Consider the following 22,743-nt stretch of genomic DNA (forward strand, 5'->3'; position numbering starts at 1 on the left):
TAATGTTTTCAAATGCCGTAGTGAATGAAAAAACAAAGTTAGGAGTAGGGTTCTCCCGAATACATTTGTTTGGTTCCAGCTTCACTCAGTCTACCAGGCCCACTAGCTTCTCTTAGTGGGGGCTATGGGGTAATAGCACAGTGCATGCCCGCATTGACCAGCCCTTCACGGAGGTGGTCTGACTCGAGGTACGAAGGGCATACATTGTGGCCCTAGTAAGGGTCTGGGACAGTGGGACACTGTCTGCTGCTGTCTTGGGAATAAATGCTGCTGTGAGTGAATAGACTGTCAGGTGCTCAAGCTGAGACGATGTATATTTCCACATTTTAACAGTGCAATAAAAAGTGTAAATATAGTACAAGAATTACTGATAAATGATGGAGTGGTGGGTTTTCCGGAGTAGAGCAGAGGGCTGTGGTTTTAGCTGTTAGTGCTTGAGAGGCTGTGTTTCTTGCCATGTTTTTCAGCAAATTCAAAAATAAAGCTGCGTTATGGACCGCAACCTTAAGTCGTCTAAGTTTCTCCCGAGAACCCCAAACGTTACAGTATTTTGCAGTTTGCCTTTATTGATGGCCTAAAAAAGATAGAATACCTAACTAATGAGCGAAGATCTGAATAGTCGAATATTCAGACTCAGCCCAACGTTATGACATGGAAAAAAAGGCACATGCTCTTGGACAGTCTTGGCAGAAGCCCCTCTTGGATTGCACAGATGTTGGGTTTGCAGAAGTGATACTGTCCATCTTGTAACGGGTATTGAGATCCTAAGGTTGCGTTCATTATTCTTACCCTCAGGTAACACACAAACTAAGCAGTTTAAAAAATAAGTACATTTTTATAATAATAAGCTCTGATATTCCTTCTTCCACAAAGGTTCTGGATCTCCAGACTGACATAGAGAACCTGGAGGCGGACTATAAAGGGCAGAAGGTGACGCTGAAGGACATCTGCATATCTCCCCTGTCACCCTACAACAACAACTGCACCATTCTGAGCGTCCTGAATTACTTCCAGAACAGCCATGAAGTCCTGGACCACAAATTTGCTGATGAGTTCTTCACGTACGCTGATTACCACACACACTTCATGTATTGTGTGAGGTAAGTGTTTTGTTTTTTTATTTTTTTTCTTTCTTTCTTTTTTCTCCCTTACGCGATAGGTTTGCAGTTTCTGTTCATCACAGAGTAGTGGTGGTAAATTCCTGCAATAGAGACCTGCTGTGGTTGCAGGTGTTTTCTCTTCCCTTTGTCTTCTAAGGAAATAGTCCCTTAGAGTAATATTTGTGTGTGAAACCACCTTTCGTTTAATAGTAAGTACAAGTTATTCATTTTTCAGGAGATATATTTCTGTGGAGATTAGATATAAAATAATCCACTTGCATAATTAAGGAGAAAGTCAAAGGAAAATAAGTGGAAAAAACAGGAGCTTCTAAAACTGCAGTTAAAAGCTACAGAGAAAATGGGACTCCTAACAACCACCTGGAACACCTGGTAGACACCAAAACTGTCCCTATCAGATAAACAGTACTTAAAGCTTTCATCTTTGAGAGAGAGGAGAAAATCAAGCTCCACTCTGGGTTCAGATCTGAATAAAAATCAATAAAAAGTGTTTTTCATCCCTCCACTGTGAGGAGAGACTCAGTGCTATGAGTCAGAAAGGATGTGTAGCTCTCAGAACGTTCTTACTGAGAAAATGAAATTGATTAAAAAAGGATCAAACAAAGCAGCTGCTCGTGTTCTCAGGACAGTGAGAACCACCAACACAGATTGTTGAATGTGTTTGGGATTACCTGGATCGTGCGAGGCAGAAAATGTTAAACCAAGGCTGAATTTAGGAAGTGTGGAAAAATATCCCTGGAGATTTCTTTGAAAAACTGAAAGTCTCTTGAGAAGACTTGACGCTGTAATACAGGCACACTAAATATTCTTTATATTTTATATATAGATGTATATTATTTTTTTTCCTGATACTGTAAAATGAATAATGTACTTAATGGCTGTTTTGACTGGAAATTAAATAAGTGAATGGTGGTCTCTGATTTCTGCACAATAATCTACAAGACTTACTGTGTTGCTATTTTGAATATAGCTCTGTTATAAATATAGCAGTAGAATGAAGTCTTTTTTACATTTATTTTCCTTATTTTTGTTCCTTGTTTTCATTCATAATCTCCCTCACTGTTTCTTATCTCTGTGTTTGTCTTAGTTCTCCAGTAGCCCTTGATGATATGGGTCATTTCCATGACCCCTGCATGGGTACTTTTGGGGGCCCTGTTTTCCCCTGGCTGGTCCTTGGAGGCTATGAAGGTCAGTACAGTTATTATAACAGTTATCATTGCATATTTTTTACTCTATCATTGTTGTATTTAGGTGAGTTCCTTTTTTTGAAGATTAAGAGATCAGAATCAAGTAAAAAGACTCTCACATGAATCTGTTATTTACTCTTCTCTGAATTGTTTTTAATTCACTGTGTTTAATTAACCATGCTCTTCCCAATTCAGGTACGGCCTACAACAATGCCACTGCTCTTGTGATCACCTTACCTGTCAACAACTACCTCAATGACACAGACAAACTGGGCAAAGCTCTTGCTTGGGAGAAAGAGTAAGCATTTTAATGGTTTCGTCTGCATGCGCTGTGTTTGTTATACTAATGATACTCTGAAAATCCAAAATTTGCATCAGGGGTGCAATCCCCTCCTGAATTAAGATGATATTTGAAATACACATTACATTACATTAAATAATAAGCCATGAAAGGCTGCTTGTTACAGTGATTTTGTCACGGTTAAGGTTTGGCGCCCTTTAAGAGTGCCTAAAACCCCCTTAAAGCGCACATATAATGGAAAAACAAATTTCCTTCCTTTTTAAAGTAAAAGAGGTTCATGTACTATGTAAATGTTGTGTTCACTCTCCGGTCCATAGAGTTTGTATATGGAAAGTAAGCTGCAAAAACATCTCATTTTGAATTAATTGTTTCTGTAATGTCACAAAAACCAGTGCACTTACATATCCACCTATTCAGCCCACAGACGTTTAGCTCCTCCCATTAAAAGTAGGGTTATAAGGAGAGTTTTAACATGGACTGCTTTTTAAATAAGGCAGACAGTCAAAACAATGCTCATTTACGTATTATATCAGTCTTAAAACTACAGTAACTAAAACAGACCGTTTAATTCTAAGGGTTAAGTTGGGCAGTGGTCATGCAAAGATGTATTCTGGCTGGTTTTCGTACATAGAAGCACTCAAATGTCATAAGAGGCCCTCAGGTGGCAAATGGAAATATAAGGAAATTGTAGGATATTGTAGGACGCTTTAAGCATGATAAAATTCATGACCTAGAGCAGCTTACTGAATTTCTAAAATGGCAGCAAAATACAATAACAATCAGATTTAAGAACCAGAGCAATCCGTTCTACAAAATATTTGTTAATGGCTGTGTTCAAAATGGAATGGACACAAGTAACAGCATGAACATGTGGAGTATCTCATTCTCTGCGATGCTTCAGTTCTAACCTGTATGTTCCTCCTCTGTTCTCAGGTTCATCAGTTTTATGAAGAACTACAGCAACCCGAACCTCGCCATCTCCTTCAGCTCAGAACGAAGCATTGAGGATGAGATAGATCGCGAAAGCAACAGTGATGTTGCAACCATCATCATTAGCTATGTCATCATGTTCGTCTACGTGTCCTTGGCGCTGGGCCACATCCACAGCTTCCAAAGATTACTGGTGAGGCCATAAATGATATCACATCCTCAAAGGTTTAAAAAGGCCTGAATTATTTTCTCCCTGAAGTCCACTTGGAACCGAGATACAAGGGGTAGTGGTTGAAATCTTTCGCTACGAAATGGGACCCTCAAATAAAAGAGAACAGTGCTTCATTAACAGGCTACTAGCGGTGCTCTGTAGGTGACCCTGTCAGTCTGCAGTGATAGCAGAGGAGGGTAAAGTTCAGCAATCTCACTGCTGGGCTTAAGTTACATGTAGCCTTCAAAAAAGGGGAATGCAACCAATATTTACTGTCACCCACCCCAGTTCTTCAGTGATATGAAGCTGAAGTCAGCTGTTCGCCAGCTTCTTGTTGGAATCTCTCGCCTGAGGTGCCAGAAAGTAACTGCTGCACCATTTAAGGTGGAACGAGAAATTTAGCTAGCTAACTACTGAGACATCAGCACACTACTAGTGATTTTGTGTTTTAATGCTTATTATGAAGAAAAGGACCATAATGCATTGAAACCACATTAAACTAAGGTAATACAGTGGTTATCCTAATTTTTAACAGAGAAAATGCTTATTTTTGTGGGTTTCTTTGGTCGCTTGCACCGCTATCTTGGTTTTTCTTTTTTTCTCATAAAACTCAGTTTTGGAGTGAGTCTCTGAAAAACCTCCATTTGGAGGGTCATGTAGCCCTAACACTTGACCCTACCCTTAGTAAGGGCTAAGTGGTAGGGGCGAGGGGAGAAATGGGATTGGGGTTTTTATCCATATTATTTATAAGATCTGTACTAGTATGTTCATTAAAACCATTTTACATAAATAAAGGTTTCACTCACACTTTCTGGCTTATTACCCAGACAAATGATCTCATATTACCAACTACACAGCAACTCAAACAGCTTGCCTTTAAACAAGCAGGTTTGGTCATTCTGCTGTCTGTTTTCAGCTGAGGTTTACTCAACAGATGAATCCATACCTGTCATTTAAAGTTGTTTTTTGGCTTTTGACATGGATAGAAAACATTAGGCTTATCAGGCTATCGGGTGTTTCAAAGGCACATCTGACTGTGTCTGAAGGTTTAATTTCAAAATATGTGCATGCTGGAAACACTGACTAAAAAACCTAAACTTCAAGGTAATGGCAGGTTGCCGTTTGATAGAAATGGTTTCTTAGAAATTTAAAGAAAGATTGGTCTGTCAAAGAAAGAATGGTGCAGAATGAACAGACCTTAGCTGCTGTAAAACGGTACTTTCATTACCTTTCCTGCGGGTGTTAATAGATGTTTCATTACCGTTCCTGGGGGAATATCATGAAGTGTACCTTCCTCATTTCTGTTCTTACAGCACAGAGAAAAAATTAATTTCGTCCCCAAACCCACAGATTACCAGGGAAATGTGAGTCCAGGGAAATGTGCATTCTCCTAGTTCAGTGTAAAATTCTCAGAGAGAGCGATAAAAATAAACTTCAGAAGCTCCTCTCAGCTATGTGGATTCTTTGGAAGGCTGCAATGATCCATTTACCTCCTGACAGCCAGCAATAGCACAATGTTTTCCAACACTTTCCGCTCCAATAACTCGGCTACAGACTGTCTGCAGAAACAGTAGAAAATGTAAAAAAATTATGCTGCTAGGCTTTTTAAGATTGGGTCAGTTCATATGCTGTTATATTTTACCTAGAAAGTCAACAAGACGTAATTTAACTGTTCAGACTTTTGCATTCAACTATGTTAGCAATGCAGGAATTAATGAATTGTTTTATGTGGGTTTCAGGTGGACTCTAAGATTTCTCTGGGAATAGCTGGGATCCTGATTGTTCTGAGCTCGGTGGTCTGCTCTTTGGGGATCTTCAGCTACGCTGGTGTTCCCCTCACCCTCATCGTCATTGAGGTCATTCCCTTCCTCGTGCTCGCTGTCGGGGTGGACAACATCTTCATTATCGTGCAGGCCGTTCAGGTTGGTAGCTTGTATCTCTCCATTGTCCTACTTTGCATAGTAGCTTGGTAGCTGTTTAGCCAGAAGAATAAGATAAGAGTTCTGTTTTAAGACTTTGAAGTTGAGTGTTTTCAGTAAAAGCTATTTCTCTCTTTTAAACCCAACGAGTGCGTGCTGCTGCGGTCTGCAGTGGCTATTTTTTGTTTAGGTTTGCCAGTTTGTGGGTGTAAGAAGGGTATTTGTGGAGAATCTGCTTATCACAGTCACGCACCTCTTCAGTTTCTCTTCTGTTTTTGTCTAAGTAGCCAAAAGTGTCTGTCCGGACTGTCAAAATCATTACATAAGCGCTTCATGTGCTGTTATTGAACCTGACTGCAGTTATTTACCACAGTTGTTAACTTTCACAGTCATACACTACTGTGCAAAAGTTAAGATTTTACAATTAAAAAGCTGTTTATCTGGGCAGTAAGCATTTACTTATTCAGAAAAACACTGTTGTTAGAATAAATACAATCAATAGTCAGTTGCTAATAAGCATTGACAGCAAAAGAGTGCAATAGTTAACCAGCTATTTTGACCATGATAGTACTTTAATAGTTGCCTACAATAAACAATACCAACTTGTCTTTTAACATTGTCTTAATGACTATATTAAATTATCACCTAAAATCTCATGATTGTGATGGGCCGAGCCCGAATATTTGGAAAGTATATTTGCTCAAATATTACATAATGCAGGAGTAAAATGCTACATGTTGCATATGTTTTTGAAGCTGTTACTTTTTCATTAATATAATGGAAAAACTGTGGCAGTTATCAGTGAGAAATTTAAAGCATGCTACGGAGATGAGTGTTTTTGGGGCCGATACAGATACCAACTGAGGGCAGGGCTGGACTGTTAAGGCCTGTTTACACCAAGTGCAATTTTTTTTCAGATGATGAAACGGATGCGATTTTAACGTAGTGGGACCTTCACGCCAAGTGTGAAGTGTGTTTCGGTCTAAACACTTTGAAAAGCACTTGAACTAAATGCTGCATATACTTGGTACATCCCATTCTACAAAAAAGACAGCGACACGGAGGGACCTACTGCCTCGATTCTGCGTATTTCTGTCTGTCAGTGCGGCAATTTGAGGCTCTTCTTCTGCTTATTGCTTCTCTCATTAAAAAGGAGCAAATGAAATACAGTTAAATCCTGTCACTGTAATGTGACCACAGTCATTTATAGCCATTCAGCTCTCATCTGCCATAAATGGTCTTTAAGCTCTGCATTCTTTTAGTCAGCGTGTTGCTTGTCGTATAAGTTTTTGTGCTCTGCTACAAACAAGAGTTCTGCCACCATCCTGACGCACGTTTGTTTGAGCTGCAACCATGTCAACAGAGCTCTGATTGATTAGCCTGATTTTAATGCATCCGTACGCAAAAAACAAGTTGATCAGTTTTGGACTGATGTGAGAGACAGCATTAATATACATGTGTTTGTTTTCAAAACTAGCCAGACTTTTTTTTTGTTTTGTTTTGTTTTTTTTTGTCTGTAAAATTGTCTCACATGTCAGAGAGTCTGTATTTCCATCTAGCATTAATATGAGGAACTGCAGGGGCCTGTGACCAAGGGGCCTCGCGCAGGGCTGCCGCAGTCCTTAACTAGTGAAATATTGCTAATATGTTTTACATCGCTGATTAGCTCTCAGGATCGGCAGTATGCTGAAGCGAAGCAGAGCAGTGAACTGTTTTTTTGCCAGTCGGATACACTTAACGTCACACAAGTTCATTCTCATCCCTTTGCGTGAGCATGAATCAGAGCTTTTGTAAAAATTACATTTCCAGGGCTGTAATGACCGCAGCATAGAGGAAACGTCTCACTGTGAACTTCTGTTTTCTATGCCTCTTTCTGTGAGCAGAGAGATGAACGGATGCAGCATGAAGAGCTGCACCAACAGATAGGCCGTGTCCTCGGAGACGTGGCCCCCAGCATGTTCCTCTCCTCCATTTCTGAGACCGTGGCCTTCTTCTTAGGTGAGAACTATATTTCTGTATATGTATGTATGTATGTATGTATACTTTTTTTTTTATTATTATTATTATTTTTACCCAATTTTCTCCTCAAATTTAGTTGTCTAGTTAGGACTGCCCCAATTACACGAAACCATCAACACTAGGAGGATGAAGGCTAACATAGGCTTCCTCTGAGACCTGTGAAGCGCCACCGCTTCTTTTCGAACTGTCGCTGACGCAACGTCATAGGACAGCCGAACGCGCTCAGAGGAAAGCGCCAACCGCCAGATCTGTTACGTCAGCTAACAGACGCCTGCTCTGACTAGCATCGCGTTTAGTGATGGGGGGACAAGGAGGGGCCATCCTACCCACCCAGAGAGAGTGAGGCCAGTTGTGCTCTCTTGGACTCCCGGCTACGGATGGCTGTAGCATCACCAGGGATCAAAGTCGCGATCTCCTGATAATAGGGCCAACGCTTAGGCGGTTGCGCCACTCGGGAGCTGATTATGACTTAATTTAAATAAAGTCTGTAATAATACTTTACAAAAATATTAAACACAGTTAGTGGAACAGTGTGTACTTTAAGTGTGTGCGCGTACAGATAATTTTGTACGTCATTGAAAGTGAGCTTAACTTTATTTAACTTTATTTGTCTCTCCCCATCTCTCTCTGCAATTCTTTCTGGCTTGCTTGCTCTCTCCCTCTCTCTCTCGGCAGGATCTCTCTCCCACATGCCGGCAGTGAAGACGTTCTCTTTCTTCGCTGCACTGGCCGTCCTCATTGACTTCCTGTTGCAGATCAGCTGCTTTGTCTCTCTGTTGGGTCTCGACATCAAGAGGCAGGAGGTGAGGGTCCAAAGAGGGTCCTGGTACAAGGAGATGCCAACATTTTCATCGCCAAAAACCTGATAATTTATTTTATTAAATCTATATTTATTAAACATATACATTTAATTCCTTAATATATTTATATTTAAAGGAGTTAATTTTAGGACAGTGGTCTACAAGTACGTAAGCATTTTAGTGCCTGTGACACATGTTCCTCATGTAGATGGAATCCAGTTAAAAATGAATGCAATTTCTACTGAAGTTATATATTCAATCATTTTTTTATATATTAATGCACTTTTTGTTGCATGTACATTTTTTTTAAACACATTCAGTTAATATTTTAAATAAAAAAGCCAAAACATAATTAAATAGATTTCTGAAGTCATGTCATTCTGTATTCGACTTCATGCCGATATTAGAAGCTATATTAATGATTATATTAATTAATAATAAAAAACCTTTTGCGCATGGTTGTCATTTTCCCTGCAGTAGTGATATTGTGCTGACCACTGTTCTAGGAAATGTAAAAAAATATATATGCATCTCATCATGGGTTTTAGGGGAATTTTAACTAATTGTACTCTTAGTGCCAGATGTTCCGATACAAGAAATACCCAGCTCCATCTGTTTGGGAAGATATTGGGAACTTCCCTTGATGTTCCAGACTGAGTAACCTGAAACTTGAAATAAACTCTTCCCTGCTCTGCTGCCCTTCAGAGAAATCGCTTGGACATTCTGTGCTGCATTAAGCTGCCTGAAACGCAGGAAGAGAAAACTGAAGGCATCCTCTTCCGCTTCTTCAAGAAAGTCTACGCTCCATTCATTCTGAAGGAGTGGGTGCGCCCCCTTGTGGTAAGTCATATCTGGTGTAGTTTGACACAACAGGGACTGCAGCGTATGGCAATAAGTGTAAATGATGCAGATTTCTGTTCTTTCCGAAGGTTGCTCTGTTCGTGGGCATGCTCTCCTTCAGCATAGCGGTCACTGACAAGGTAGAGATTGGACTGGATCAAAGGCTGTCCATGCCTGATGTAAGTCTTAATGTTCATGTCATGTTTGAATAATCTACACTGCTGTTCAAACGTTTGGAATCACTTATCATATAACATTTTTTGTTATTTTATATGCAAGAACAGCTTTTAGATGTAAAGGTAATAATTAACTAGGATTTAAGTTTTATAAACTAGAAACCAAAACATATTTTTACATATTTTATTCAATGTTTCCAGTATTTTAGAGCAGCAAGAAATTGCAAATAATCCACTTCTTTTGAAATATCAGGCATTCTGGATATTAATTTTATTGTAATTTCTTGATGTCCTTCAGCTAATTGTCACTTCTGAATCATCACCTACAGCTTTGTTAATCATTCTGGACACTTTTTTTTTTTAATAAATCTAATACATCTTCATGATTATTTGCTAGCGTATTAGAAAATTTTTATACATTTACCTGCATTCAGATTGTTAAATGTTATTGAAAGCATTTGATTCCATTGGCCAACTTAAAGATGTTAGAAGGTTATTTCACAGCGTCCAGGCTTTCAGGATTCCTTCACAGCATATGATTTTGCTCCTGCTTAGTATTCTTGCGGTTGGTGACTGTGTTCAGTCATGTTTAAGGCTTTATGGTTTTACTGTGTCTTTTCTTGTAGGACTCATACGTTTTGGACTATTTTGGAAATCTGACTGAGTACCTCCACACGGGGCCCCCTGTCTACTTCGTTGTGCGAGAAGGTCATGATTACCGTACCTTGTATGGCCAGAACCAAGTGTGTGGTGGAGTGGGCTGCAACAACGACTCTCTCGTCCAGCAAATCTACACAGCCTCCCTCATGAGTGACTAGTGAGTGACCCTGACTTTGCAATAGTCAATACTTAGTTTGCACAGATTTGGTCTTCAGGTTTCTGTGTTCTGGCTGTTGTTGCCTGTGACTGTGAAATCTAAAAAAGTAGTAAAAATGAAATTTATAAGGTTTTTAAAATATGTTTGTGTAGTAATGCATTAATGTTTAGAGCCTGAAACATAACTGGCTTTGTATTGAGAAGATAATGCATTCCTTTACTTATGGTGTCCTTGAGAACCCGGAGGCTGAAGTGTCAGCATTACTTTAAAAACATTTGCTAATTTAACGTAGCTGTTAATGTTATATATGTAATACTGTTAAGTAAAGCAGGTTTTCTCAGCCACTGGGCCTTGGACCACATGTGGGCCGCGAGGCACCCTTTGGTGGTCCTTGGGCCATTACTGAAGAGGACCAGTGGTCCGAAGTGGGCTGCTGATGGCACTTAAAGATCACTGAAAAAATAAGTGAAACAATACAATTTTCAAATGGTAAACAATATTAATACAAGCCATGCAACAACGGCCCACAAAAACATCTTTGTAAATTTTTTAGCCCCTTGCCTTTAAAAAAAAAAAATACACGCGCCCCCCAACATCTCAGCTGTTCACTTGCGAGCGACGGTTATTAACAATTATGTTGTAGAAAAATTCCACCTAATTTGCCACCATCCTGTTGATTTTTAAGGTTCACTGATATATGGTGCTTATTCGAGGGGTAGGCCCTCCAACGTTTGTTGGAAATTTCTCAAAAATAAAATAAAAATCAGTTTTCTTTCCCTGTGGGCCTTCATGCTTTGTTCACAGGTTCACCAGTTTTTTTAATGATTTTAATTTTTAATGATTTATTGATCAGTACTTCCTGATGATTACTTCTTTTGTTATAATGGCCATAATTGGGGCCAAAATACAGGCAGCAGTTCTCAATTTACTTCAGTTATTAACATTTCTGAGATTCAGGACACATGTGTGACATCTGATAAATAACCTCAGGCCAATAAATATTATCGCTGTCGTAAGAAATCAGTAAGGCTGTATTAATCTCTGAAACATTTGTGAAGCTATTGCCAGTCTCATCTAGTGAAATGACGGTTGTGTTGGTGAGGCTACTTTGAATTGAGATGGAGTTAACATGTCCACTGATAAGCCCTCTATTGTAACTTGTGTATCTGTCAGCTCTAAGATCAGCACAACGCCCTCCTCCTGGTTGGATGACTACTTTGACTGGGTGAAGCCTCAGTCGACCTGCTGCCGATACTACAATGCCACTGGAGCCTTCTGCAACGCCTCAGGTAAACCATTAGCCACAGAATCCACAAGACCTTCACACACACAAACTTCCAGAGTTCACTGGCCCTCCTTTGTATGGAGGCAGAGTGTCTAATCCCCTCCACTCCAAAGTTCTTCGAATCCATTTTTGAGTGTTACTTATACGTTAACCTTATCTGAGTATTACTATGCTCTGGTAAGGGCCACGATAAAACTGGGAAGCTCAGAGCCTTAAACCTGTTTGTTGTGGAGAGTTTTGGCAGTGGTGGAGGAGGGGAACACAGGTGTTGCTTGCATCATTTGTGCTCTCAGGCAAACAAGTCTGTCATGAGTTAACTTTATCCACTCTAGCCAGCGACTCTTTTGCCTGTGGACCGAAAGCCGCTCTCAGTGCTGCTTTCCATGATAGCAAAACGGTGAACTAACCAAATGAAATGACACCAATAAGGTGATTATTTTAATTTTGTTACACTCTTTGTCCTGATACAGGACTCCTAAATGCTATAGAAGTGACAGTAGTGACTGATAGAAACAGCTGGACCTACTACATTATTGCTGCCTGCTGGATAAGATTTGATATTCAATAAGAACACGCTCAAAATTATAGTTTGTTATAAAACATATGTATTGTTTTTAGTAGTAGCAGTCTTGAAACTGAAACTGAAAACTCAGATTGAATTTTGATAAATAGTTGTGGCTTCTCTGTTTTCACTGTCACATTAAAATATTACTATTTTTGTCAAAAGCTGTTCTGTGGCAAGGAGTCTGACCATTTCAACATACAGTAAAAAAAAACAGTAATAATAATAATAAGAAGAATAAGAATAATAATCAAGGTAATGTTTAAATGTCTTAAATGTATCTACATCAGATAAACCAGCCCAAAATCTGTTATGTTTTTTTGCATGTATTATATTTTGCCGTGTCTCTAATTCAGTCTACATTTTCATGTTTGTGTTGCAGTGGTGGATCCATCATGTGTGCACTGCAGGCCTATGACTCCCAGTGGCAAACAGAGGCCTAATGGCACTGACTTCATGAGGTTCCTTCCAATGTTCCTGTCTGATAACCCCAACATCAAGTGTGGAAAAGGGTGCGTTATTAATTGCAATTTAAGTGCAGTGTCAAAGACTGGCTATAGTGTTTTTGTCATCTAACCTGCATGTCTACATACCATCAACGGGTATTCAAACTTGCTCTGTTTTTTGCTGCTGCGTTCATATAGAATGAAAAACTGTTAAAACGAATGGTCTAAACAATCTCAACCTATCTTAATGAGTTTAGTGATTAATGAATGTCAGTGTTGTCCTTTGTAGAGGTCATGCTGCATACAGCACCGCTGTGGTCCTGAAGGACAACAACACTGACGTGGGGGCCACCTACTTCATGAGCTACCACTCCATCCTGAAGACTTCTTCTGACTACATTGACGCCATGAAGATGGCTCGTGAACTGGCTTACAACATCTCTGTTTCTATGGGACTGAAGAACAAAACCCACTCTGTCTTCCCATACAGGTAAAGGTTTCTCATTGTAAAATATTATTTATTTAAAAGTCCAGTCTTTACCATCATACGTGATTGTGAGTTTGCCTCAGTTATGGTCTGTTTTTGTTCTAATCATAAAGCATTAAGTGCTCTTTTTAGACCCTGAGAGTTGGTTTGCATGACTTTTCAAAACATGTTTTCGCACCAGAAATAGTATTCAAAGTTCATGCAGTAAGAGGTCATCCCTGGTGACCCATTTCCGTTAAGAGTCATAAAAATTGTGCAAGTTGTGACGTGTATAAAACGACGCCAAGGGCAAAGAAATTGCTCTCGTTCTGCACAGCGTTACAGAACGTTCCCTTTTTTTTCTGTGGTTGGGGTGGGGCAAAGATCTGAAAGGTCCAGCCAGTTTAAGTATTCAAATCTAGTTCTGTATTTTACAGTGTGCTTTGACTCAGGCTAACACATTTTGCTATGGAAGGTTTGTTTTGGTGCTGTCATTTCCTCCTCTGTGGCTTCATTTGGGTGTTGATTTTGTATGCTAATGAACACTGCTCTCATTGGCTGTCTCAGTGGAAGGGGCAGGGTGAGGGGCGTGGCCATGTTAGAGAACTCCACAATGGCTGCAGCATAAAGAAATCATACATGTTCAACTTTTAAAGCTTGTTTACCCTAAAAGACCAGATACGTTCACAAAATAATGTACCTGTGCCTGTAAGCGTGTCATTACACCCCAATGTGTAATACAGAAATCTTGTAATCGTTTGTAAGTAACTCCTTGTTTACCCATTTCCACCGCTAAGATAATGCTAATTTCTGCAAATTTGGTAATAGGGATTTGCCTGTTACGTTAGCATCAAGCTAACTGTGTTGAATGTTTACATTTTACCGTAGCATTATAGATTAAACAGAGATATTTGAAGCTCATAACAGACATTCAGGTAACATTATTCCTTACTTTGTTACAGTTTGGATATTGATTTAAACTCACAGCCTATCGCTGAATATTACTGCAGCCGTTAGCAGCCAACTTACTCTAGTGAGGACAGAATATGGTCCAGTTAGCCCACAGAGAGCCTGTTAATATCAATGATAAAGAGTCTGGTATATCAGTCAATAACACAGAAGTTTAATGTCTGTGATATGTGACATTACATCACTGTTTTACAGTGTTAGTGTTTTACATTGTCCATCAGAAATGTGAAATGGCAGCTATGAGGGTAAAGGTATGAAGGCTGGATAAGTGGGCATGGTTAATTGAGTATGTTGGGACATTTACCAGATGTGATACAGCATCAACAGCCTGTAAAATCACATGCCTTTCGTTAAAAAAACAAAAAAACACTAAAAGCAGAAACTTGACATTTTAGTTTCTCAAATGGTGGATTCAGTGACAAGTAGACTGCAAACTGTAATACATTGAGTTTGTTTAAAAAAAAGAAAGTTGGAATCCAATTTTTTCACTTTCTATGTAAATTAACAAATTTCAGGTTAACTCTCAAAATTTATCTTTTGAAACCATAACTTCTTTAAGTAAAATAAGTAAACTTAATTACATGTTTGTAGTGAAGTGCCATATTGCCATTTACAGTGTAATATATGTGAATTGGCAAAGAAAATACTGTTTCATCTACTATGTCTTCTTTAAAAATTAGTGCATTGAATTCTTGAATGTTTCATTTACTCCTTCAGTGCTGGAAACGAAAAGGTTTTAAACCACTACCATTTAGTTCTTAATTTAGGAAATGTACCATTTTGAAAGTAAATTTAAAAATGGGTATATTTAATGCGAAACCAAAGTTGCATCAGAAAACAACCCACTCACTTTTTTTCCCTCTTTTTGTTCCTTCTTTCTGACTTTCCTTCTCTTTTTCTTTATTCCTGTTTCTGGTTTTTCTCCTTTCTGTCCCCTTTTGCAGTGTGTTCTATGTGTTCTACGAGCAGTACCTTACCATCGCCCACGACACGGCACGGAACCTCGGTGTGTCTTTGGCGGCTGTCTTTGCGGTCACCACAGTGCTCCTGGGTTTCGAGCTGTGGTCTGCCGTGCTGGTATCGCTCACCATCGCAATGATCCTGGTCAACATGTTTGGAGTCATGTGGCTGTGGGGCATCAGCCTCAACGCCGTCTCCCTTGTAAACCTGGTCATGGTGAGTAGAAACAACACTGCTGTTGGCCAGTTTTGTCCGCTCTCTGTGCATTGTTGTGACTTAATGGCCGAAACACCATCTGCCAGTTAATAGGAACTGGCAGGACAAGGAACAGTTTGGCAAAAAATCTAATTTATACAATTTTATAAATGTAGTCAGTCAGCCAAATGTAGTACATCAGACAAGACGTGTTGTTCCGATCCAGTTTTGCCTTCTTTTAGTTTAGCACAAAGCTAACGTTGCTAACAAACACTAGAAGTCAATGGCCACCTAATCTTTTCCACAAATACTTCCCCAAAACGCACTCTAACCGCATCCAGGTCTTCATTGAGGTCAGGTAGAATTATGTTGTTTTGGACATGAATTACTGTGAACTATTATGGTGAACAAAACGTCGCCATTTTAGACAATACGTGTCCAAATGTGGACTCCTTTTTGCGTACATGTATGTCACACAGGCATATGGACACTACGGATTATGCTTGTGATTTATATCGTTGTTGGTGTTGTTGGTGTTGGTGTTGGTGTTGTTGGTGTTGGTGTTGTTGGTGTTGGTGTTGTTGGTGTTGTTGTTGTTGTTGGTGTTGTTGTTGTTGTTGTTGATGTTGATGATGTATGTTTAGAAATAGAAACAGCAGAAATCATGACTCTAACCTAGTGTCCATATGTAACACACATGAACGTGAAGGGGAGGAGGCATGATTCTGCAAACACCCGTTAAAAATAGCTTCTCACATTGTTCAGCTACAGCTAAGTTTTATTCATTTTTAAAGTTTATAGTAAGTCATACTGTGTCCTAACTATGTTGACAAACGTGTGCGACCTTAGTAAAGACCTGAATGTGATTTGAGAGAAGTTTTTAGGATGTATTTGCAGAAAACATGTGGGTGCCTATTGAGTTCTACTGTTTGTTAGCAACGTTAGCCTTGCAGCTCCAGTGCTAAACTAAAAAAGCAAAATTTGGACACCAAACATGTCTTGGTTGATCTGCTGCATCTGGGAAGTGGTAAATTGTATACATTTGATTTGTCACCAAACTATAAAGTTTCTTTTTTATTGTGTGTGTGTGTGTGTGTGTGTGTGTGTGTGTGTGATTTTTAGAGCTGTGGTATATCAGTTGAGTTCTGCAGTCACATCGTGAGGGCATTCTCCATCAGTACTAAGAGCACCCGGGTGGAGCGGGCTGAGGAGGCTCTGGCACATATGGGCAGCTCTGTAAGTGATCGGTTTACTAGCTGACTGGAAACTTTTTTGAAAATCTCAAATGAATCGTCATGAAGCAGTTCACCTGATTTACCTGATGCTGTTTCCTTTCCATTCTTTCCCCATATATACTACTGTTTAAATGTTTCAAATCAAACATCATATCAACATTTTTTGTTACAGTAGAGGTTTAAATACTATAAACTAGACAGTAAAATGTCTATATAAAAGACATTTCAGGTATTTTGGGGAATAAGAAGTTATTAAATGATAAATATCTGTTTGCAGTTAAACTGCTTGTCTGCCTCAGTTAGATCACCACCTTTGAAATACGAGGCATTGTGGATGTTCACGTTACTTTAACTTCATTCTTTTTCTTATATAGCTTGTGAAATTCTGATGCTTGTCTGCTACACTCTTAGTAAAAAGGGCTCTATATAGTTCCAAGAAATGTTCTTTGACTTGTAACAAGTTTGTAACCCTTATTGGTGCTAAATCTTTTTTAAAAGGTTCTTTAAAGAACTCTATACAACAGGTTTTCCATCATAGAGAAGAACCATTCAACTATGAAAAAAAAACATACATCCTAATGGTTCTTCACAGATCTCTCTCTCCGTATGTGTACATATATATGTATATATATGTGTGTGTGTGTGTGTGTATATGTGTATATATATATATATATATGGTTCTATACAGAACCACGAACACTCAAAGAACCTTTTGCATGATTAAAGGGTTCTTTGCATGCTGAAGTGATTCTTCGGATTGATAGAGGACGTGCTGTAGATGCTTCTATGTAGCACCCAAAGGGGTTCATTTATTGTTACAAGCTTGACTTTAACTATAGAAGAACCCTTCTGGGTGCTGTATAGAACCCTTTTCAGCAAGGTTCTGTATAAAACCATTTACAGCACATTCTCTATCAATTTGAAGAATGCTTTCATGATGCAAACTCTTTAATCTTGCAAAGGGTTCTTTGAGTGTTCGTGGTTCTATATATAACCGTTTTATTACTAACGGACCCTTGAAGAACCATCTGAGTGAAGTGTATAAGGAGACTTTATATATAATCATCTTACTTTAACTTATTATATACTTTAAGGGTATTTGAGACCTTCTGATGGACGTTCTTTTGTCGGCCTCTGCTTTTAGGTGTTCAGCGGCATCACGCTAACAAAGTTTGGTGGGATTCTGATCCTGGCACTCTCCAAGTCCCAGATCTTCCAAGTCTTCTACTTCCGCATGTATTTGGCCATCGTGCTGCTGGGAGCAAGTCATGGCCTCATCTTTTTACCTGTGCTCCTCAGCTATGCAGGTACAGCACCTAGAGACTGTTTAATCACTATGATGTGCAAAACCAACCCCCAAAGCACAGGGGTGGAGTAGTGTCGGGTACTTAAATAGATCTGTGTCTTTGCATTATGTTAATAATATTATAGTTCAGTCTTCCCTAGTGGATGCTTTTCATACACTTATAAATTTTTCTACATTTTATAAATTACACTTGTAGATGTGATGCCTGCAGCATGTTCCAAAAAATGTTGAGACAGTGAGATGTTTACCATCCCCTTTTGCATAGCTGAGTCTAAACCTGCATTTGTAGATGCAGCGACGAACTGTGTTTACTGACATGAGTTTTCTGAAGTATTCCTGAGCCCTGTGGTTATATTCATTACAGAAGCATGTTAGCTTTTAACACAGTGTCCTCTGAGGAATGGGTGGTGATGAGCATTCAGTGTTGGTCTTCTGCCTTGTCCTTTACGCGCAGAGATTCCTCCAGATTCTCTGAATCTTTTAATAATGTTATGGACTGTAGATGGGGAAATACCTAAATTTCTTGAAGTCATGCATTGACAATGTTCTTAAACTGTTTGAATGTTTTTCACAAAGTGGCAACTGAGCCTTTTGTCAGTGCTTCTTTTACGCCCAATCATCATAGCATCACTATGATTTACCGATTTACCTATATATCACTGGAAAATTGTGAACAGCTGTTTTTGATCATTCAACAAACTATCCAGTTTTACATTACCCCATCCCAACTTTTTTGAAATGTGTTGAAGGCATCACATTTGGAATTAGCACATATTTACAAAAATCAATAAAGTTGATGGGGTGAAATATTAGATATCTCTTCTTTGTGCTGTTTTCGATTAAATACCTGAAAAAAAAACAGTTTACAATTCACTGCTTTCTGTTTTATTTGGTTTTTGTCTACTGTCCCAACTTTTTTGGAATTGGCATTGCATTTAGCATATTCTCAATATCTTGTTGCTTTCTTTATGTTGTTAATATCACTGTGGACGGTACCATTTATTATTTGCCACTGAATATTTGTGTACAACCTCAGTTTCCCCCTTATCCCAAATGTAGTCGACTTGTAGGCCACCAACAAGCCTGAACTTTCTTGTAAGTTAGGCAAAGCTAATGTAGCTCATATAAAACAGACAAAATGTAGGCTTCACAATGACTGGAAACTCCAGTTTTTAGCTACTGACCTACTTATATCCTTGTTTATGCATAACCGCATGTCACTCAGTGTCAGAAACCAAATTTGAGTAAGTAAAGATTGTGTTCTCCAAACCATTCCTTCCAAACTACAGCATGTGACTTGAAGATGGTTCAAATAAAACAGCCTCGGAAAAATACGTTACCATAAGAAGATTTGTGACTGAACTGTATGTTTCACTGTGTTCTTTCCTTCACAGGCCCATCGGTTAATAAAGCTAAAGTGATGGCCGCCCGCAGCAGGTTCTCTGGTACGGAGCGTGAGCGTCTGCTTAATTATTAGCTGCTCTGGAGAAGCTGAAGCACCGAACCACAAGGGATTGCGCGGCTACGGTGACCTCACATGGCCACACACACTAACACGCACACACCTCGACTGAGAGACCCTAACTCAGGACCTCTGCTTGGAAGTGTAAAAAAAATATATAATAATAATAATAATAATAATATTGCGTAATCTTCCGCACTGGGAACGCTGTGTTCGTCCTGGCTTTTTTTTTTGTTTGTTTTTTTTTGTTTTTTGTTTTTTTGCAGGACGTGCGACGGAAGCTGCATTCACTTTTGAATACCAAACTCTCAGTATGCAAAACTATAAGCTTAAATACCATTTTATACATACAGCCATGTAGTAGACATATAATGCCAGTCAGAAATCTATTAATTTTTTTTTGGTACTAGAATAATAAGAAAATGCATCTGAAATGACTAAATTATTTATTTGTGTGAACACGTATATTTTGTTGGTGTAACTGCATTAAAAGGAAATGAATCGATTACTCTGTCAAAACAACATTTAACATCAATGCGGTTAATACACTTCTGAGAATTCCATGAAGTCTTACGTTGATGCTTTAAGTGACACTGTACATGAAGAGTGAACTCTACTCACAAGGTGTTAGCAGACTTATTTTGTTGGGGGAGATTGTTATTCACAAATGTTTTGGGGTTTTTCTTCTTAACTGCTGTTTACTCATGTACAGAAGTGTTTTGTAAAGGAAGCGGCACTGAAATACTAAGAAAGGAACAACTGGCGCTCCTTCAATGGGGTCCGTGTCCTAAACTGAGCAGGAGTTTTCTCCCCAAAAGTGGGTCATTTAGCCTGGACTTGAATCCATGCTTTCATGATTAGGCCTATTTTTAGCTCAGTTACTCTGCAGTGCTGAGTATATACCTCAGTGGAATGTAGTGGGAGAAATTTAGGGTTAATATTAATCTAAATGGGTTGAGTCTGAAGAACTGTAACCTGTTTACGAGGCGTCCAGAGTGCTAATCTAGAAGCCGGCTTATAAAAGCTGCAGGACAAAATGAATCAAGTTATATAAACATGCATGTTCTACACAACCAAGAACTCGTGGCCACCTGTGGTTGTGTCTACATACTTTTTTTTTATTATTATTATTAATCATGTATAATTTAGCATGGAATATCTTGGAGCACATTGTTGGTCCTAGCATTGAATCACAAAGTGTTCTGCGAGGAGAGGCGAGGTTTGAGGTGTTTTGAAAAAGTGGAAAAATATGACTGTTACTGGCACAACAAAGGGTGGGAGACGTTTTTTTTAAACCATTTTAATGTTTAAATTTGTAACATTTACTGAATTGTTCATGTCTGCATTCCGTGGTGGAGAATACGTTCTGATATTTGTATGATTTTTGTTTTGTTTTTTTGAATAAAAGAGTGCTACTAATTTGTAATTCATGCATTCAGTTGCCATTATTATTGCCAAATTAAAGTCATGGTTCGCAATCAGTTTTCTAGCTACATAAGCCTTCATACTTGCATGGGCCGATGACAAGGGTGATAATATTAAAAAAGTATATGATGTGCATTTTTGTGTCTATTCAATGTGTTTTTTTGGTTGATAGCTTTTGTAATGTTATAAATTCATTTTAAACAGGACTTTTTATCTCTTTTTCCACCCATAAAATGTCAGGTGGCGCAAACCACACATTGAAACATATATAAACTGATCTTTGTATTTGGACGTGCTTTGGGAAGCTGGAACACTGAAACACAAGAGACTGCTTGTGAATGATGGCCTCACATGGCCTCACATGGCCACATATACACTAACAGACACACATGCGCGCGCACACACACACACACACACCGACTGAGAGACCCTAACTCAGGACACTTTCTTGTAAGCGTAAAAAAAATGCATAATCTTTCTGCAAAAATAAGTTTATTTTTTCAATATTTGTGAAAGGACTACTGATCGTGGCATTGCACACTAAGGGTCATGTGGGTGTCAGAATAAAAGTCCTTTGTTGTTGGTTATGTGTGACATTTGAGGCAATCAGAATTTATAGACAAAAGGTTTGCTATTATTTGAACTGTTTTAGTTTTATTTATTTATTTTAATTTTTTTTTAACTTTAATTTTATAAGTGAATTAGCCTTTTTAATGGTATATTTGCATATTTGTTTGGATGATTGCACCACCTTACATTTTTACACTTTGGGAGGCATAAATGATTAGATTCAGTTTCATTTTGATGCACTGGAAATGTGTTCAAGTAGAGGTTTATTGTAGAATAATGTTGTGTCATGTATTTATTACATTATTTTAAAAGAAATATTGAACTTGGACAAAGAAAATGCAGATCATATCATTAATTCACATACTTTTGTCCATGTTTATGGATAAAAGTATGCTGAACAGTGTCAAACAAACTGCTTTAACAAGTCTATTTGTGATTACCTAGTAACTCAAACCAGCTTGAGGCAAGTGTAATAATTTAGGCATGCGGTTAGCACAATGCTAAATGGTGTGAATAAGCTTCACAAACTTGTTAATGGAACTATGGTTACTTTTTCCTCATAACTCCAGTGCAAAAGATTCCTTCAGATACATTGGGTTGTGTTGGCTGTAGGGGTAACTTGTAAGGGGTAAATTCTGTACATATTGTTTTCTAGCAGAACCATAACTTTAAGTTTGGCTGCCAGGGTCTTTTTTTTAAATTACACCGTTCCATTTAGTTCTTGACGTTCCAGAAAGTTAAAATAAGTGAACACATCCTCTACAGAAAACACACTTCTGCACATTTTAATACCCAGTCACTGCTTATTTGTTGAATTTAACACATTGGGGGAAACATCAAATATACTGTAATGTTTGCAGTTTTTTGTCAAATACGCTAAATTTAGCAAATCAACAGTAATTGTGCATTGAAGTGTGAGAGGTTTGTTCTCTTTAGATAATATTAACTTATTACACTTAGAAAATCAACAAAACATCTAGGTGAGCCCAAACTTTTGCATTTCACTGTAACTAAGTTTTCATCAACTTAAATGCATTTTGCAGGCATTATGATCAAGATGTGCTAAAAATGTTTGAAAAATTTCCCTCCTGCAGTCTGTTTCTATCAAACTGACTTGCAGCACTAAAATAATTTCAGTAATGATGCCATTTCTTGCAGAAACTGCTGTTGCAGGTTTGCTTTATTGTATAAAAGTCAGCATTGGACACACACGCTCTCTTTCTGAAACCACCTATCCTTCTTAAAATGATTTTTTTTGTTATGATAACCATAAACAATTGCTGTCTTTAAAAAAAAAAATTACAAGTCAGAGTACTTGGTGTTGTAAAGAAATGTGAGAGGTTCAGTGGGCAGTGTGTCTTCTTTCAGCTAATCAGCACAAAACAGGATTCCATTTGAGGAGTTTTATGTGAAAATATTTCATTGTAATTTTACTTATTTTGCTTAGTTTTGTAATTGCAGTAGCTTTATTTGTTTAATTGCACAACTTTCACAAACCAAAATGTGGGCATGCAGCACTAAGTCTGATTTCTGTTGAGCCACAA

General features: G+C 38.5%; 1 protein-coding gene across 1 annotated transcript in view; it reads left to right on the plus strand.

Moving 5' to 3' along the window:
- Window positions 1-20,630, plus strand: part of npc1 (Niemann-Pick disease, type C1) — a 45,784-nt gene extending 25,154 nt beyond the window's left edge. Inside the window, exons 9-25 of the mRNA XM_036555781.1 lie at window positions 874-1,100; window positions 2,206-2,306; window positions 2,501-2,603; window positions 3,540-3,729; window positions 5,487-5,669; window positions 7,550-7,664; window positions 8,361-8,488; window positions 9,191-9,325; window positions 9,415-9,504; window positions 10,128-10,318; window positions 11,492-11,607; window positions 12,548-12,677; window positions 12,901-13,101; window positions 14,991-15,222; window positions 16,324-16,437; window positions 17,581-17,743; window positions 19,137-20,630. Coding sequence (XP_036411674.1) covers window positions 874-1,100; window positions 2,206-2,306; window positions 2,501-2,603; window positions 3,540-3,729; window positions 5,487-5,669; window positions 7,550-7,664; window positions 8,361-8,488; window positions 9,191-9,325; window positions 9,415-9,504; window positions 10,128-10,318; window positions 11,492-11,607; window positions 12,548-12,677; window positions 12,901-13,101; window positions 14,991-15,222; window positions 16,324-16,437; window positions 17,581-17,743; window positions 19,137-19,219 — 2,502 coding nt within the window. The 3' untranslated portion in view covers window positions 19,220-20,630. The remainder of the gene's footprint in view (window positions 1-873; window positions 1,101-2,205; window positions 2,307-2,500; window positions 2,604-3,539; window positions 3,730-5,486; window positions 5,670-7,549; window positions 7,665-8,360; window positions 8,489-9,190; window positions 9,326-9,414; window positions 9,505-10,127; window positions 10,319-11,491; window positions 11,608-12,547; window positions 12,678-12,900; window positions 13,102-14,990; window positions 15,223-16,323; window positions 16,438-17,580; window positions 17,744-19,136) is intronic.
- The last annotated feature ends 2,113 nt before the right edge of the window (window positions 20,631-22,743 follow it).

This window comes from Colossoma macropomum, unplaced genomic scaffold, assembly GCF_904425465.1.
Source record: "Colossoma macropomum unplaced genomic scaffold, Colossoma_macropomum, whole genome shotgun sequence".
Lineage (NCBI taxonomy): Eukaryota > Metazoa > Chordata > Actinopteri > Characiformes > Serrasalmidae > Colossoma > Colossoma macropomum.